This window comes from Astatotilapia calliptera, chromosome 5, assembly GCF_964374335.1.
Source record: "Astatotilapia calliptera chromosome 5, fAstCal68.1, whole genome shotgun sequence".
Classification (NCBI taxonomy): Eukaryota; Metazoa; Chordata; class Actinopteri; order Cichliformes; family Cichlidae; genus Astatotilapia; species Astatotilapia calliptera.
The window spans coordinates 32,268,298-32,288,117 of record NC_137426.1 but is presented as its reverse complement, the minus strand read 5'-3'; the positions used below and the strand labels follow the sequence as shown (position 1 = coordinate 32,288,117).

The window sequence follows — 19,820 nt, the reverse complement described above, 5'->3', positions numbered from 1 at the left end:
AATATCAGTTATTACCTGCACCAGCAAAATCTTGGTGAACAGTCCCTGAAAAGACATTGATAGGTGCAAAGCTCTGTTTTCAGGCAGTTGAAACAACTTCTTTTTTCCCCCTTTCATTTTTCAACCAAATTACATGGGGTTCTGTTCTTTTTAATGTAGTTCTTAATTTGGGCAAAATTACACTGCATGAAAGGCAGCCCAGTTTTCAGGAACTATGACTCAATACAGCTATGACTGGTTGATCAATTTAAGCCCACAAAACAACAGCCGTGGACAGTTGGTGCTTGGTGGGTAATATCACCCTACGATATTGAAGATATACACCGCCCACATGTTCAGGAGTTTTGCTGATAAAAAGTCATTTTTATTGCCCTTTTTTTTTTATTATTTCTCTGATTTCAAATGCATTTCCTGCTTAACTCTACCCTACCTCGCTGGCGAGGCCTTGTGTGGCTTCTCATTTTCTGCAGTATCTGTCGTTCGCTAATTTTTCTGTGTTTCAAACCACTCCACTTCTGTTTGTAGAACAAAAACAACACAGATATCTCACGTTGTCCAATTTCATCTAGGTCAGTAGCTCTCGGAGTCACTGCCATCGCGTATTAATAAATAATGTGAAACGAGGTTTAAAAGGAAAAATTGATGTTTGAGTAAGCATACTCTGACCACTGTGGATTGACATTTTTGATAATGCTTTTAAAGACACTAGATTTTTGCCCTTAATGTTACTTTGAAGAAAGAGTCATTTTTGAGCTTTATTTGGGTTGCATCAGTTTTTGTGACACTGATTGTCCTTGACTTGTTTCCCTTCGGGCAAGGAGAGGACTTTTTTTTCTTTTTGTCCTGGTGATAAAATAGAAAGCGTAAATTCTTTGCAATTTATTTCACCAACACTGAAATTAGAAGCTCAAAACGTCCTAAATGTAAGCTGAAAGAAATGCCTTTAGGAAGTGGTCATGCTGTGACTTTCAGCAGACTGGGCATAAACTATATGCACAAGCCTACACACTGCCAATGAATAGTATTTATATAATTAGATATGCCAAGCGAGAGAGGGTATTACATTCAGAGCACTTAATTTCCTCAGTTACTCTAGCTATTAAGGAAATTCCATCAATTTGGTCTAATATCCATACAGAAAATTGGGCCACACAGTATTGAATTTGCCAGAAATGATGATGTTGTTAACCCTCGTGAGCGAGCCTCGAATGTGTTTGTAGCAGTGAGTTTGTCTTTTCGATTAGTATTAGGTATTTCGGCTTTTCAGCATCTCGCATGGCGCTGGAAAACACCTGAGGACATTTAGCGCTTTTAAAATGATCAATTATGAATCAGATATTACCCGAATCAATTTCACTTTCACTTTATTCGCGGAGGCCAGATGTGCACAATGTGGTAGAAATCTATAGCAGGTTTAATATAGAGTGAACAGTCCAAGCCAAAAAGTAGCCTCTGCGTCATCTGACATGTCATCTGTTGTTGTTTGTGTTTTCTTTATTGTATTATCAGATGAGACACCTTTGGCAGCTTCGCGTGTCACCTGCAGTTTCTATGCAAGGATGTACCTCGCCTTCATCACCTTATCAGACACTTTCACACAATCCGACGAATCTTCTTTCTGCTTCTCTTCTGATCTAGCGCTCTCTTAAAATAGGCCAAGTTTCTGTTAGAAGGGACTTACTTGGCACTATCTTAACATTAGCCAACTTCTCTTGACACATGACACAGTCAGGCTGAGGGCTATTGTTGACCCCGTAAGACAGGCAGCTTTCACCAGAGTGTCATACTGACACTTCTTCCCCCCCTGGTTTCTTTAGGTCATGGGTCCTCTTCACTGGCGGTTATTGGTGGTTTCCAATTTCCTCCTCATTAACCTCCTCACTGTTAGTTAGTCGGGGCCTTTGATGTGTCACTTTTTTTTTTCACATCCTCCAATAACTGCTTGAAGTTGATATTAATAAATTATATTTTCTACAGTTTTATATTGCAATTACAGAATATAGTCAAAAGGTCCCACCCAACTGACCTCCGCTGACACTTGTGTGGCTCGGTACAGTATATTGGAACCAGTGGCGTAGACCAGCGGTCCCCAACCTTTTTTGCGCCACAGACCGGTTTAATGTCAGACAATATTTTCACAGACCGGCCTTTAAGGTGTTGCGGATAAATACAACAAAATAAAATGATACAACCAAGACAAAAACTGTGGTATTCTGTAAATATAATAATAATAATAATAAATGCGAATTCACTGTGTAACTGTGTAACTTTATTAGCAGCGTCCTCCTGAAATGCGCCAACAACATTGAGAGTAACATCCTCCTCTCTGCCCCTTAATGCTCTCTGGTTGCTATGGTAACACGTAAATATTTCTTTCAAAATAAGACACACAGCTACAATACGGGGGAAACCGAGTTAAACCCGATAAAAACCCCGGGAACCATAAATGTCACACCTGAGCCTCAACTCTCGCGGCCCAGTACCAAACGACTCACAGACCGGTGTCCCAGGGGTTGGGGACCGCTGGTGTAGACCATATTTACATAAGGCACTATGCTGGTAAAAGACCAGTATGCCACAGCAACTTAGAACAAGAACTTGTATTTTTTCTTCAGAGTCTAGAAATTCTAAAGAGACCAAAACAAGCACTCCGTTTGTCCATCTCTGAATACAATCTGATTTTCCTTTCTTATGCACCTCTCAACCAAAGCCCAGTGGCTCTTGCTGAGTCTGTAAATGTTAAATAAAAAGGCTCTCAAATTTACAGTTCTGGTTTTTAAGAATAGCTCAGTAATTTCCCGAAACAGCTGGGCACCGGAAAGGTTGACTAAACAAGAGTAAACACCTCATTTGTTCAAGACCATTTTCAGCAGGGGATGAGTACAGCTTTGGCGAGCACCTGTGCATTTATGGCAGCGGGATTGTGGATCGATTCAAAGTAAACAGCAGTACCCATGTTCCCAGTCATAAAGGAACGTGTCACTCAGTGCATCGATGTGGGTCACTGATGCGTTTTTAATAGATGTCTGACAACAGAGGAGCTCTGCTGCACGGAGGAATAAGATCCATCTGTCGTTGGATGGACACAAAATACTCGTAACACACAAAACTGACAGAAAGAAGAAAATGTTTGGTGTCACCCGGCTCACTCCTGTAATTTGGGGTAAATCATTAGCAGCAACTCTCAGTGTTGTAGTGTCAGTCATGAGAGAAAGTGCTTTTGAGCCTTCGTGCTGTTGTCAGTTTGCACGGATGCTCAACAGTCACACATGGAAAAATCCATCACAGAAAAGACCCAGCAGAGCAGAATGCGGACTGGCATTACAGAAAATGGAAGGAAACCACTAAGTGAGGAAGGCAAGGATGACAAAATCTAAAAATAAACACTTCCTGACATATTTTCTCCTGTAATATACTGAAAACAGACAGATTGGTGAAATTTAGCAGTCATGTAGAGGTGGATTATTCTTCTAACACAGGACTGAATGAGTTGGAAAAAAAAAATCTGTGTGGTTGATTTAAATAGAACTTACACATATGTGGCAGATATGATAAAATGAGAATGCCTCGTTGTCATTTGTGTTTATGCTCATAATCCCAGTGAGTTATTGTCGCTAGCTGGCTTCATAACGCCTGATTTTGTTTTCAGCGCGCCGTTCCACCTTCACCTCGCCTACACGGTGAATATATGAACGGGAACCCTGACAGTTTTTCAGTTGACAAATAGTCCAGCGTAGCGCCAGAGCACACTCCGGGGCTCAGGGCGCTGCTTTATGAATACACCTGTCACTGTGTTTACTATGAATCTGCCGTAACATAGAATCAAGGGCACAGTAGTGATTGGAAAAGGGGAATAAAAAAAGTGCTTCGGTTGGGGTATGCTATCATGTAATGCGACTTCGGGCAGATGCACGACTCTACCTTTGTTTACCAGTTGGAACGGGGTAACAGGGACACGCGTAGAACTGGGAGGGTGTGATTAGAATTCAGTCACAGATAACGGCACCGAATCGAGAAACTGTAACAAATAGAATCGATTTTTATCTTTTAGAGAGTTACATGCTCTTTTATAGGCTGAGAAAATTCTCTGAGCCTCGGGCTTGCAAAATCATTTCAAAAACAAATGGATGAACTGAGAGAGAGTGCAGCGATGTGGTCTTAGGCGCAGGTTAATTCTGCATATGTGGACTTTGATCGCGCTGCACGAGTATTCATGCTATATTATCTGTATCTACTAATATATCGCTAAGCTCACAGGATTTTGCACAGCAAAGCGACACTGATACAGGGCGATTTTAAGTCTGTCTGTGGTGTTACGTTCTTACGTTTGGCTCGACAGCAAAATGAACACCATTTTATTAAAAGGCAGCAGCAATAGCCTGCTAAATATAATAGCAGAGAGTACCCTGGTCAGCAGTTGAATTTCCATTATCAGCTCCTAAGCCCTGCAATTGTGTATGTGTGAACTGCATGTGGTCTCGGTGGTCACTGCTGTCTCTGTGGGTGTCTGGCCTCAAGGAAAGCCAGGTGAGCCAGTGGTGCAGTATCGTCCCCGGTCTATTTGACGAGGAGACCTCATGCAAAATTGATGTGAACCTCAAGGTCACGAGGAGTTCATTCAGAGCATGCTCAGCTCAGTCTGTGCCTGCAGCACACCGCAGCAAATAGGACTGTTCTCCTGGACTCTCTCTCTGTGACTTACTGTAAGCTCCTCTCTGCCTGATGTGGTGTTGGATTCAGTGTGTTTCACTCAGCGCACTAACATTAAGAACTCTGGCTTGCCAAACTCTTTTACTGATGCAGTAAAAGAGTTTAAGTGTTTTATTGAGTTGCCAGGTTGGGAAGAAAAAAAACCCTCTTTCAGCATGACTCTCTGTAATTCATCTTCTCCTTTAAATCCATTTATAACAACCTATTATCACTGACAGATACAGATTACTGTAAGAACCCATAACAAATCACTTACTAGAATTTGAAACTGAAGACTTGAACATTTTTTTGTCTTTTTCAGTGACTTACTCTGAGAGAACTTTTGCTCCCAGTTTATTTGACAGCATGAACCCATAGTTCACTTATATTATATTATCTCTTATATTGATACTTAATAACATCCATATGAATGATGTATTTTTTTATTTAAAACCGTTTATTAATGGATACATTTTGTGATAAAACGCAACACCTTTGCAAAATGTTGAGCTTTTACAAACACCTTACATTTATGACAGCTAATATGTGTAAAAGCTTTTATTAATAATCTAAAATTGTCAATCTGATTGATTATTGGAAACTGCAGACACGTTTATTATACATGTGATGACGGTTCATTCACACATATGGAAAGTAAGACTCATAATTTAACTGTCATTATTGAGTTAATAACATTAAAAACTCTTGGTCCTAGTTTATGTGTACTTTTATGTGTTAAAGACTAACTGCCTTTAATTTTAAAAAGCTGAAACATTCATTTTTCTTATGCTTTTATAAGTTAGAAACTATAGATTTGTTAATGTACAAATTAGAACATTTATTTATGTAAGTGATGCAATTTTGATCTTTCCTGACAACTTGATGTCATCATTTGGAAGAGTTCAATAAGGTAAAGTACAAAAACATCTGTAAAAGCCATTGTCAATAACAAAATGCAGTGTAACACAGTCTACATTTAAATAGTCGGTAGTTAAAAATATCGAATATACAAAGCATCAGTAAATTTATTAATCACTAATAAAATTCAGACTTTCTAAAAATGATTGTATATTATACAGACACATTTTTGATGGGCATGATCTGAATTGTCTATAAAATAGAGTGATCACTGATTTTGAATGGTGACTGAATGAATGTATGTAAATAAGTAAGTGATGAGGGAAATGCACGCATTGATTATCAGGTACTACATGCAGGAATTCTGCAGAAAGCAGGTGAGACTGAGACGTCTGTCACATTTTCTCAAATGAAATAAAATTCAAATAAACTGTAAAATAAATTTAACAGGTGAAAGTGGAAAATCTCACTATGTGCACATCCGAGGCCCACAAAGCTGTGACAGAGCACTCCATTAAGAGATAGGTACATTTCTACTTTCTTGTCCCTTTGATGTAAAGCAGTGCAGACTGGTTGGGTCTATAGAGATGTTTTGCACAGCGTGTTATGTGGATGTTCTTTCATATGTTTTCAGAGCTTACACTGTCACCATGGGAAAAGTTGCAAGAGCGGGCTCATTATTTAGCTCAAAATTGGACAGTAATGGCAAACACTGGCATAGCTGCATCCTGCAATGACTAAAGGACAGCACATGTTACACAAGACTGTGCTTACAAGAAGTCAGCATCCCTTTTGCCCTTGTTGATATTTCCTTATCTATGAATCCCATACAAAAAAAAAGGTTCCCCAGGTCTGCTAATATCAAAGCTTGTCTCAGATGTTTGTGCAGCACAAGTGGGTGGGTGGCCTACTGATTGTGTTGGTGGAGCAGAGGCACCATCGCTGTCTGCTCCATGGGTGTGTGATCTGTCCAGGCTACCCACCTTCCTTTCCCATTAAGTTCAATCATGCTGGGTTGCTGCAAGTCTGACTAGCTTCTCATCCTTTGCCATTTAACCTCCTCTCGCACATACAATAATCCTCCCTTTGGCACAAACAGAGGAAGAATTGGACAGTGGAGAATTCAAATGGAGGCATAAAGGGACATCATGAGCAAATAGTGAAATGGTAGTGTTTTATTTTGAACGCCTGTGCTGTCAGATATATTCTTGGAAACCTGAGCTTTTTCAAGTTCAGGACATTTAAAAGTAATATTGTTGGAACAGTGACAAAATCAGTCAGATTAAGTGACGGGCACAGACTGTTAGATGATAATACAGGCTACGAGATGAAAGACAGCTTCGTCTTTTGTAATCTGTCAGGGAGGAAACTGGGGAGAACCACGAATGGCTTTAGGAATATATGAGGCATCATCCTAACTGCCTGCTAGTTTGCCTAGGAAGGAACAGATGTATATTGATTTTTTTTCCCCCCATGTCACTGGAATTGTCATTTTACAGTCCTGTTGCAAAGGCAGCATTACACATGGCATTAAAATATTTCTTTACTTCTAAAATAGTTTGAGGAACTCTGATTTTTTATCAGTGTTAACGCTCTGTGATGCTCTGTACCGTATAGGAGTTTTGCATCTCCTTGAAATCCAGTGAAATACATATGAAGTGTTTTTATTATTCAGCGTGAACATTATTCAGTGTTTCCTCTCTGATGGTAGCTGTGATTAATAGCTGTCACTTCCTGAATTCTGTTTGCATGACAGAGTGTCTCGTGACCTTTCTTTGAAGGAAATGGTCTGTAGACAATGCAATATGAAAGTGTCAGAAAGCAATAAGTCAGAAACACAAAAGCACAAACAGAAAACTAATTAGAAAGCACTCAAAGAATGCATAAATCTGCCAGAGCCGCACAGACCTTTACATTTGTAATTCTCCAACCACAAAATGTTTACACATTTTATTTTCCATTTATATTTCAATTTGCATCAGATTGCACACATTGTAGGCATACAGTCATAGTATTTCTTTTTCATTTACATCTACGCTACAAAAACTCCAATGTCTACAGCCACGATGGCTGCTTTATGAAGTTGTGCATATACTTTGAACAGAAGTAAATATAGCAGTATAGATACATAGATATCTTCACAGTGGGAAAGGTATGACTTACCTGTAATCAGGATCATTTAATACCATAAAAAGTAGCTGTAAATCCAGATGACATGTGAGAAAAGTATTTAATTATATTATTTTACAGTTACTTTGCCATTGATTACTTGATAATGTTTCATTGCATCTTTAAATTATGGAAACTAAATCTTAAACAAGGAACGCAGTCTAAGTGCAGGTATTTATGTCAGTGCTTTGTCAGGGTAATCTGATTTGACCAAATATCACATGACCAGTACTTTATACTGCATGCCAAGGTGAGGACGTCAGTATGTTTGTTTTTGTTTTGTTCACCTTTTTCACATGTCCAGATAAGATTTTAAGCAAACATCAGAAAAGCAAACCTTTTTTCTTTCCAGACATCTGGCTCGCAGACTTTTAAAGCGTACCAATCCTCCTCTGTGGAGGTAATTAAAAATGAGATGAAATAAAATCCACTTCTTCATGCAACTAGGAGAAAATCAATATTCACCACAGATGATTTGCTGGGTTTTGGAAATTTGCCTAAATTAACAGCAAAACAGAATCCTTAAATGAAGTCAAACTGAAGTCTACTGAAGTCTAAAGTGACAAGAAATGCTTTCTTTGTTCCTAACTCGCTGCAAAAGCTGTTCGCATTTCTGCATTAATAATACAGGGCCCTGGTCTTATTGCTCACCTTTTATCCTCGCAGCATGATGTGGGCGGACTGATCAAATCGATAAACGCTGCGAGTGTTCATCTCCAGGGGGCTCAGCTACTGATTGTGTTTGCGTTTTTCCAGATGGTCACTAAACGGAACACTCATTGATCTTGGGAATGACTACCGGCGTCACATGTCTGGGGGCAGCCTGATCATTAGCAACCTGGACAAGGACCAAGACACCGGGGTGTACCAGTGCACAGCTTTCAACACGTGGGGGTCCATACTCAGCCGCAGAGCCAGCCTTCAATTTGCATGTAAGTGATCCTACAATTGCTAACACATTCCTGGCATGGTTCTGACACACTTATGACATTCTAGCATCTCTTTGTATCTGCTGTCTGACAGCCTGACATGAGGGTAATATGCTTGCAGCCCAGGCCTTCCTTCTTTTTTTTTCATTTACTATTACGATTTCTCATTTAGATTGCCTGGGAATAGATTTTCAAGAGGGGAAATGGTAATCGAATGAAATGTCAGATACAACAAACACAGTGGGTGAGGAAGCTTCTGACTGCTTCTGAACTCCATTGATTCTCATTAGCGGTTCCAGCTCTGACAGCATCTATGCTCCATCCAAACTGCCTCATATTTCACCAAGTGCAAGCCTCTGTGATACAGACTTTAAAGCGGACAAACACAACTAACGCTTAAGAGGTCTTTGTGTCTATGCAATCACCAGCTACTTCTTTATGTGTAATATGCGCAGAAGACTGTAAGTGGATCAGACAGTAGCAGGACTGCTGCTATAGCAGCCTGCGAAGACAAAAGGGGCTGAGAAGTGATGCTGTTGGTTGTGGTCCCACCTTCCAGACAGGCAGTGTAGAGGCACCTCTCCTCTCTTGATCAGGCCTCCTGACTATTGATCATGTCCCAAGGATAGAGAGCCTTTCACTTCCTCTCAGGAGATGGACTGCCATTATCCCTACAGCTCAGTAATGAATCTCACTCGTGGGGACTGGGTGAAGAGGAGAACTGCTTGACATTTATTGTCTTGCCTAATGCACAGTGAGGGAGGTCTAGAAGATCAGCAAGGCTGATATTCAGTTTTTCCATGTAATGAGGCTACTGCCCTAAGATAGAAATGTCGTGCTTTCTTTTGCTTTGCTTAGCCTTCACAATTCAGCTGCAACCACTGTAAGCATATCCTCCCACAGCTCATTTTTACAATGTAAAAAAATGTTCCAAATTAATTTAAAATACTGTGATTTAAAAAGTCTGCTTTCATACAACCAAGGTCAAACTCATTTATGAGATCTGGGAATTCAGAAAAAAAAGGCCACTTATATGATCACACAGGTCTCAAACCCAGTGGTTTGAATTACCATTGTCTCTTTATATCTGTATTTCATGAATTACATATTAGCAGAAGGGGATCTGCAGCAGTTATTTTCCTGTTTCAGTCTTTGGAAGAGGTGTGGCTTAAAAAATAATACAAGCTCCTTACGTTTGATGATAGGATAGATTTTATTTTTCTGCAGAGTTGATTTTTTACGCATTACATACATTCACAGGGGCTAAGAAAGAGTCACGCTGTGAAAATTGGCATACAAGACTCACTGACCATTGCTTGATTCTCTCCTGACAGTCAGAATGTGACACAGCTGTTCCTATTATTTAAACAGTCAGAATAAACTGCTGGCTTCTTTACAACTTGTCACATTGTCATGTTTCTTTCCTTGTCAGACGTTTTTTAAAGCAATGCTGGTGCAGACAGAGATAGAAATTGTGTCACTGGGTACAATTTTACCAGAAGCTTTGGAAAAATAGTACGTCATATGCTTAGAGACCAGTGCTGTAGTGCCTGAGTAGCAGGTAAAGGAGCTTACTCAAGAGCTCAGTAGGACACAATATATAACAGGGAATGTCTCTATGGCGCCGCCGTTGCCCAGACCAATCATCGTCGAGCTGTAATGGTCACTCTGTAATCTCTAGGCAAGCCATTCTCGTATGGCAAAGACTGATTCTGCTTACAAAGGAATCACTGAAGCTACAGTGAGTTTGGCCTTTAGCTTTCAGAGTTACAGTGTGTGGTCAGTTCACTCCAGTGAAGCCCATTATTCTTTTTCCCAGCAAAGAAAGAAGCACATCCCCTCCAGCACCGAGTCCAGCTTCATCTTCACCCGTCTCTGTGCAGTTTTGTAAGAAGAGGCGCCATCTGTTTCTCTTTCACTAAGTAATTATTAGTAAACCTCTGATTCACCTTCCCCTGCTTCTAAAGGTCCTGCCATTATTATTATAAACAGCTGTTGCCAGGCTTGTTGAGCAGTTGCATCCATAAATGTCTGAACCTTGCCACAATTTTTGTTCTTTTTGTTTAGTGGTTACAGTTGCACTTTCCAATATGTGCATATTTTCAGGTGTCTAATGTAGTTGTAGTTGATGCTCATTTGTAATACTTTGCTACTGGTAAGAGGCAGGGTACGTGCCTCTCACCAGTAGCTAAGGAAGAATGAATTTCTGATTAATGCTTTTCACTTTTTTCACACATCTTCAGATGCTACTTTGTGGGTCTAACTTAAAATTTCATCTTCAGCAAGTGATAAGCAACTCAATAAGACTGGGGACAGGTGATTGGCTCAGACATTGCATAACTGCACTTATTTGGCTTCAGACACTCCTGAGTTGGTTTTGAGTCTCTAAATATTTTGCTGCATTTATGTGAATCTGAGCCGTAAGAGCAGAACTGTTCACTTCAGAATGAATCCAGCTGCTTCTGTCTTCTGTCAGTGAGAACAGTGTCTTTGCATCACACTGCCCTCGCTGTGTTTTACACAGGATGTTGTGTGCTCGGGATGGTCTTCACAGTTTTTACCTACCTTATTTTGATAAAGGCTGATCTTAGTTTCAGCTGATTTGGTAAGATCCAATCAGGCCTTTCAATTTTTGAGACCGATCAGTATTTTACTCATCACTTTTGTGTTTTCTCTCACAAAGTCTTGGTTTTATGATTGAATTGGAAGAGAAACACCAACCTCCTGAGCTGAATAGTGAAGGGGCTTTTCGCCATGGAAAGGATCCTGCGGTTGTTTTCAGCAGACATCCAGGCCTTTTTATGTTGATGAACTCATTCTTTTCTCTCGGAATGTCCCAAACTGTTAATTTGGCCTCCCCCTAATGTTCCCACTATCTCTCTGATGTATTCACTTTGTTTGTAAAGCCTGAGGATGGTCCTTTTTTTTCCAATTGCATGCTCCTTTGACCACATGCGGTTTCACAGAAAAAGCTTCCAAATGTAATTGCCACATTCGGAATCAGCTCTAGTCCTTTTACCTGCTTAATTTGTGAAGAAATAATCCAGAAATTGGCCACAACTGTGGGAAAAAAAAATCCATGCGTTTGTTGAATTAAACAGTCTAGGTCCGTATTCATTATATAAATGTTTTAGTGCACATCTACCAAAGATTTGATCAGTACGTACCACTGTACGTTTCTTGCTCCAACACGGTTCCTGAGAATCCTAAATGTCATTTGAAGATCGACTCTCTTATTGACATTTCTTCTAAAGACAACCTAGTGAGATCAGGATGCCTCTGTCTGTATTTCAAGTCAGCCATCTCCTCCTGTGGCCTTCTAAGTGTCCTGCCGTGACTTGGCTCTGTTTGATTTCACTGCGGTCATCAGAGAGCCGCTCATTAATCTTACCAACACTCTGTCCCACTTCTCTCCATAATCTTCCTTCTCCTAATTTCCCTTATCGGTCACACTGACTTTCTTTTGTTTGTGTTTGGAAGGCTTACTCCAGGCTGTTAGCCAGAGGGTGCAGACAGAGTACAGAGCGGACTGCAGCAGCTTCCCTCCATCAGTCATGAAGCCAGGGGTGGTTTATCATCCCAGGTTTAGTTTTTGTCTGCCAGCAACTGCTCATTCATTTGCAAGGGGATAGATTGTGCTGAGAGTATTGATGGGGAAGCTAATGCTTTTAAGTGCAAGATTACACCACATTTAATAATGATGTTACTTATTGCTGCTGGCACTGCAAACTGTCATTTGTCATGCGCGCTCACCAGTGTTTGTTCAGTCTGTGCACAGTATTTTCTTCTTTCCCCTGCTCGTTTTATCTTATTTCAGCCTAATCTCTTCCTAAAGTGCAGCGTTGCAGGGTAAACGTCACAGAGTCAGGTCCGTCTATTTCATCAGCACACCAGATGCCTTTGAAAGTATTGGAGGCTGTCATGAGGTGTCCCAGGGCAATCAATGATGCCCTATAAAGTCCCAATCTTCAAAATGTAGCATCAAAAACATGGCTCAGTGATTCTGTGAAGGGAGTTTGGGGAGAATTATACCCCCCGTTTTCAAAACTATCTCTTTAAAAGTAACCCTCATGGATATAGAAAATCTTTGAATCACACTTTTTGGTCAATCTGACTGTCAGTCGTATTCTTTTAAACCGCCACCTACTTCTGTTTCAATGTTTTCTGTCTCATCAGACCTGGATAACTTCAAAACTCAATCAGTGAGGAGTGCTGTCAATGTGCGTGAAGGCCAAGGAGTGGTTCTTTTATGTGGACCACCGCCACATTCTGGAGGTAAGTTTGCTATGTTGTTGTTATTTAAACACAGCTCATAAGAATTACCTCCACTGAGTGCAAACTGCAAACATTGATGAATAATTACTGCCTTTTCTTAAACGTAATCCAGTTTTACACCCATTAATGTGTGCACATGCTCTTAGTAATCATCTTAATGTTGTTTATTGAGAACACCTAAGCCATCCGCACTTGGGTGCTTTTCTTTCCACTTCATTCAGATTCTTTTTTTTAATTAAAGCCATGTTTCTCAAATTAGAAAGATATTTATTTACTTTCATTGAGAGTTAAATTAGGAAATAAATATACTTTTTCTTGCTTGTGTGAGGCTAAAGCCAGCAATTAGCTAGCCTAGCTTCAAACAAAGCTGGAAACAGGAAAGAAATTAGCTTGGTGATGGCTAAAAATGACAATATTTGGGCCACGGCACCTCTGAAGCAGCTCATTACCACAGTATAATGATTTGCTTAGTCTGTATAAAATGTTGTGGTTATAAAGGAGGTAGGGTGCCAGAATGATAACCTCCATAAAACCACAATTTCTCTTTTTTTTTTTTTTTTGCACTTGAGCTTTACAGAAATAAATATGCTAATTAGCGAGCTTCAGAGGAGCTAAGAGGTGTTTGCTTTGTTTTGTTTTCGCACAGAGCCAGGCTTCTGTCTTCACACTATTTACAGTATTTAGGCTAAAATAACGAACATAGCACTGTTGGCTGTTAGCCTTATATTCAAGCACCTCCACACATTCAAGAAAAAAGATGCTTTAATTGTTCAAGTGAGAGTCTAAAATTGCATTTGATAAAGCAGAGGCTACAAATAGACGAGATAAAGACACGGGCTGCTCAGCCCGACTGCTCTGAGTGTCTGCGGAAAACTAAAAAAAAACAAAACACAATGGCTGCTGCCTAGCTTGTCACCCTCTTGATACAATAGCTTGCACAGTGGAACAACCAATTTCCTTCACAAGCGAGCAGTTTGTAGCACAGCATTGTACAGCTGGTCTTTGGGATAATGGGTCAAAGTACTCTGTGAAATACAGTTTGACAGCTTTTCTCTTTGACACAGGTTTATATGCAGTTGGCTGTTGTAACCGTATCACAGCTGTGTTTTCCTGCATTTTCCGAAGTGAATGAAAGTAAAGCTGCGCAAGGCTGTTGTCCCTGTTTTTCTTCCTTACCTCTTTCCCCTTTTGCTCTCTTCCTGGCTCCCTCTCTCGCTGCTGTCCCCTCTCTCCACCCTCTTTTCCTTTTTAAAATTTGAAAGCGATGATGTGCCACATAACCTTGAACTTTATCTGATGCCTACAGTAAGAGGCATTCCCTTTAGTTTTCATTACACTTCATTGGCTTTGAATTCTGCACAAGCTTTTTCCTCCCCCTCCGTATGCATTATCCCAACACCCATTTATGAAAAATTAAATACAGTACCATTGCAAGCAGATGTTATTGTACTCCACCTTAGACATTTGTTTACTCCAAGGGCTTTTTTTTGGCACTTTTATCTTCCATGTACTGTAAAACCACTTGTGTTGTATTTTCTTTGTCGCTTAACAAAGAATTGCTTGGCAAAATGATATTACTGCCCGTTATAGACACATAGTTCAGCTCCAGGTTATGCTGACTATGCTGCCGCTTTTGCCTAATCAGAGGCAGCTTTGTATCTGCATCGCTGCACCCAGCTCGGACGCTCAATCCCATCTATGGGCTCCCCCCTCAGGGCGATTGACAGTCATTGTGTACACCTTTTGACTCTGAGCCCACTACCTTTGAAGTGGCTGATTACACAGAGCATCTCCTAACTCTTGAAAGTCTTTGCAGTGTTTTCTTTGAGAAAATGCCACAGTAATTCATCACAGAAAGTCTCTCCTTTCTTATGGTAGACCTACCATTTGAAAAGGGGCATGACAACATATATTTGTGCCAATCCATCCATCCCTCAATCCAACCATTGACTTGCCTGTGCCACCCCTGAACTAAGGCGCTCAGGGACCCAGGGAATGGAGGCCATGTGCCAGGGGAGGGTCACTGACGCGCTGTAATCCATTTTGTTTCGCTCCCTTTCCTTAGCTCTCCTTTTTTTTTTCTGCACTGATAGCTGCTACAGTCACCCAGTCTTGGTATCTCCTCCCAAGGAAACTGAGATAAGTGAAGGAAAATGACATGATACGCTCACATTTTAAGGCCGTAGCCGAGTTCTTTTGATACAGCTGTTCCAGCGGGGGCCAATGCGACTAACACGTGTGAAATCAGCCGAGGTGTGAAAGTGGACCGCTGCTGCATAGTTCAACTGTCTTCCTTTCTCTTCTAGAGCTGACATTTGCGTGGATCTTCAATGAATACCCTCACTTTGTCCAACAAGACAGTCGGAGATTCATCTCTCAAGAGACAGGAAGCCTGTACATCGCCAAAGTGGAGCGCTCAGATGTGGGCAACTACACCTGTGTGGTTAACAACACTGTCACAAGGGAGAAGATCCTCAGCTCTCCCACACCACTGGTCCTCAGAAGCGATGGTAAACACTAAAATCAGGCTTTCATCTTTATGCTCATATGCCATGCAGCTTTAATCTGTTGTCAGACTTCTCTGCCTGTAGGCTGCATTCCCGGATTCATCATGATTTCAGCTCGTTAAGATCTAGGTTATAATTTAAGTTCCACATTTTAATTTCATTATAAAAGCAGGTAATTGATCGTACTCCAGCAAGGTGGTAGGACCTGCTTCGCACTCAACAGATAATAGCTGGGTTGTGAAAAGTCCATTTGGCTGGTGTTTATCCTCCTCCAGCTGAAGAATGTGGAACATTTATGAATTATTAATGCTATTAATATTTGTTTACAAGCTTTGATGACATAAAATGAGAAAGCTGTGACTGTCAAACAATTACAAGTGCATTATTACAAACAAGAAAAATCGAAAGGACAGCAAACGGGATTATTACCAGCCTAAAACTGAGCCGTAAGACAGCAACAGATGAGTTGTTAACCATTAGTAAAGACACGAATTCCAAAGCTTGTCTTTTTACAATGTGGCACAGAGTTACATAAAAGCCACTAATTTCATTTTGTATTCCAGCTGCAGCACAAAGCTTTTATGAGCTGGCTTCTTAGGTTGTGTTATTATCAAAATGCCACAAATATATTCTAAGTAAAGAGGAAGATGCAGTTGCGTATTTTGCATGTTTTCCTGAGAGTGTGTCAGCTTTATCACAGTCTTTTCTGACTTTTAATCTGAAAACATGAAGAGGACCCCAAATCAGCTTTTACTTAGAGACTGCCAGGTTGTGATTGCTAATAATAAAGGGCAGGCTACTCTCTCTGCAAGGAAGTCACTGACCTGTCCCGGTGATGTGAATGTAAATAAACTCCTGAATGAAGTCACATAGCCAAATGTTATCAATCTCTGCTAAATAAGTCCTTTTATAGCCCCCCTCTTAATCCCCCCCCCCTCCCCCCTCTTTTACAATGCCTTCACTGGTCACTTTGTATTCATATGCATAACTTTTACATTAGCTGCCCCGCTGTGTTATTGCTCTCTCTCTGCCTGATTCACGGTGCGTGTGAGTCTGCTGTTAATCACTGATGTAAAAAGCTTGTCATCTATTGTCTCCCTTTTGTAGGAGTAATGGGTGAATATGAACCCAAAATAGAAGTCCATTTTCCCGATTCAGTTCCAGCAGCGAAAGAATCAGCGGTGAAACTGGAATGCTTCGCTTTGGGAAAGTAAGTCACTGTATGCCTGGGACACAAACGGTACACACATTCATGCATGAATTACAGCTACTCAAGACGATTTAAGAATGCACAAGCGTTAGCATTACTCATCCTCAGATTCATCAATCCATAGGAACGCATGAAAAAGACAAGGGAGCAGAAGTAAGAGTTCTTTTAAGAGCATCCGACAGCTTGGCAATCACGGATTGATTTGCAGGGAACGAGAATTCACAAAGCTTTTACTTTTTCTAACAACTACTTTTCCTTCTGTCCTTAATCACACTTTGATCAGAGCGAGTGACAGTTACAATCCTGGGAACTTCTTGTTTCTCTTTTACAGCCCCGTCCCAGAAATAAGCTGGAGGAGAACGAGCGGCGTCCCTTTCCCCAGCAAAGTCAAAATGAAGAATTCAAATGCCGTCCTGGAAATCCCTAATTTCCAGCAGGAGGATGCGGGGACGTACGAGTGCATGGCGGAGAATCGCAGAGGCAAAAATGCTGCACGGGGCCGTATTTCATTCCACGGTAAGTGAGCCGTTTCAAATCGAATGACAGTGAGGTGGAGGGACAAATGGAACATATATATCCACAGTTGTCCAGAAAACATGCAGATGGCCAGCAGCTTGAATCCCATTTGCTCGACATAAAACCTTTTTCTGCGGACGTTTGAGGCTTAATGTTGTTGAAATTTCAGAACAAGCTAAGGGTAGAAATGACAAATGGCTATTATTCCAGGGGCTTTAAATTCATTTCCAGTTAATATTCAGATCTGTTTACCATCCCGTGTTTCTCATTATGCTGGTAATCCACTTGTAAAGTTTAAAATTTGATTTAAATTTAAGCTTTAATGCCAGGCTGCTTTTATGGTTGTATGATTCCTGATGCAATTCTTTACTAATCCAGTGCTTCTATAATTAAAACGCATGTTTGAATAGGTAACCTTTTCATTTATTCCAAGCTAAACCTCACTGGCTCCAGACGATGGCGGACACAGCTCTTTCCATAGAGGGAAACCTCTTCTGGGAATGTAAGGCCAATGGAAAGCCTAAACCATCCTACAGCTGGCTGAAGAATGGGGAGCAAGTGATGGCTGATGTATGGAGATATGTTACATTTCTTTCCTTTCTGGCTAAAATTTCTTAGTTTCTAAATAGTTTCCAATTAATAACAAAAAATTGAGCTGGTCTGTACCAGAAATTGTAAATGCAATAATGTTAATATGCTGTGTGTATATAAGTAATGTATGCTAATGGGTACGTTAGCTAATGTATGCTAATGCAGACGTTAGCTATTCTAAAGCCAGACTATGCTTTAGAAAGCATCGATCCCCTCCCCACGCAGCACCGAGACAACTTTATCTGTTAAAAATGATGTGATCTGTCATCATCATCATGATCATCCTGAAAGGTCATGAAATATAAGTTATGTTAACAATTTTTCTGTTCGGTGTGTTTAAGAAGCAGATAAATAGTTTTCACCACTGCACTTCCTCATCTATGTCAAGCTTACCATATGCAGGTGCCAGGTCTCTCTTGGAAATGATATTTTTAATCTCAATGAGATTTTTTACCTGGATAAATAAAGGATTAATAAAATGCAGAGTTGCAGTAATTGCTGTTGTGCCTTTGGATATAATAGGCTGGCCTTGCGATGGATATGCAGGACTCTTTCTCTTTCCTCCACAGGGCCGTGGACAAATTGAAAACGGGGCCCTTTCTATATCTTCGTTAAACCGTTCCGATTCTGGGATGTATCAGTGTGTGGCTGAAAACAAACATGGAATTATTTATTCCAGTGCCCAGCTAATGGTGTTAGGTAAGATCGCCTCCCTCCTCCTGCTTTTATCCTGCTTATCTGTCTATGCGTTTGATCATCTCCTAAGATAAAAACCAGCAGCCTGCTATAACGTACCTCTGCAATCAGTCTGTGCACGCATTTGATGTCACCATGGGCTTTGCCAGCAAAAATGTGAATCTGATAGAGTGTCTCGTTTTACTTTCAGTCATTTCACGTATTGATTTGGATACTACAAATGCATTGTTTTGTGGCATTGTGCATGCCTTCTCATGTAGACAGGGTATTGATTTATTTGCAAAGCTTTGATGACTTCCATCTGACTGGCTCAATAAGAAATTCAACTCTCTTGATACATGTGATGACACTTGAGTGTCCTAACAATGGCTAACAAAAAACTGATGAGTGCAGACAATAGTTTATGACATGCTTGAGGTGAATGGTGTATTCAAGGATGTGCAGCTGAAGGGTGGGATGACTATGGCGAGCTTTGAGACCAGTAGGCTTTTGTGCTGAGATTTCAGGCTGCTTTCTCTGAAAGCTGAAGGAGAGTTTATCTCAGTACAGCACGGTTGATCTGCAAAGGTTCAGGTTGCCCATATATATATTTTTTAATCTCACACCTTTCTCTGTTCCCCTACATGCAGCTTCACCTCCTACTTTCTCCAAAAGTCCGCTAAGGGCCTTGCTAAAAGCTCGCTCAGGCAGCGAAGTCACTCTTGAATGCAAGCCTCAGGCCTCACCCCCAGCAATTAGCTTGTGGAAGAAAGGGAATGAAATCCTGCAGAGAACTGAAAGGTAGGATAAAAATCCAAGTGTATATTACTGGCAGCTTTCATTCGCATTCACTGCAAGCTGACTTGTTTCAATAGTGCATTTGGCATTTGCGGAGATGCATAGAAGGAAAGGCTAATGAGAAGAACGAGAGGGCACCCACCAGGAAAATTGCAGATAGCTCATATACTGCGTGCCCCCTTGTGTGCAAATAGCTCGGTGTGAAGACTGAAGATGCTAGGTGGTCATATCAACACTGTGTTAAATATTTAAGAAGATAAAAGAGTAGTAAATGGAGTTCCCGCTCATCTTGTAAACTGAGGAAGGAACTCTAAAGTAAGAATGAAGCTACTGCACCTGTAATTATCTGTTTTATCATGACAGACAAAGAGTTACAAGGGCTTGATTGATGCAATCACCAAACAGCAGAGACGAAAGCTTTGATGCAGATCGGAGAGCAGTCTCAATAGACAAGAAATAACTCAGAACACAGGCACAAAGACAATGAGCCAACATCAAGTGTCGCTTTCAGTGGTATAAAGTGGTGCTTCATTTAGTTTGGTGCCCTTCTCTGTTGGATTTTTTATTGGATAAACCGGAACGTTTCACAATAAAGAAGCATTT

At 40.7% G+C, this 19,820-nt stretch overlaps 1 protein-coding gene across 1 annotated transcript in view; it reads left to right on the top strand.

The window, feature by feature from the left end:
- Positions 1 to 19,820, top strand: part of cntn3b (contactin 3b) — a 54,524-nt gene that overhangs the window by 15,419 nt on the left and 19,285 nt on the right. Inside the window, exons 4-11 of the mRNA XM_026168919.2 lie at positions 8,473 to 8,648; positions 12,822 to 12,920; positions 15,227 to 15,430; positions 16,535 to 16,637; positions 16,969 to 17,153; positions 17,587 to 17,723; positions 18,314 to 18,443; positions 19,070 to 19,220. Of these exons, the coding sequence (XP_026024704.1) occupies positions 8,473 to 8,648; positions 12,822 to 12,920; positions 15,227 to 15,430; positions 16,535 to 16,637; positions 16,969 to 17,153; positions 17,587 to 17,723; positions 18,314 to 18,443; positions 19,070 to 19,220 (1,185 nt within the window). The remainder of the gene's footprint in view (positions 1 to 8,472; positions 8,649 to 12,821; positions 12,921 to 15,226; positions 15,431 to 16,534; positions 16,638 to 16,968; positions 17,154 to 17,586; positions 17,724 to 18,313; positions 18,444 to 19,069; positions 19,221 to 19,820) is intronic.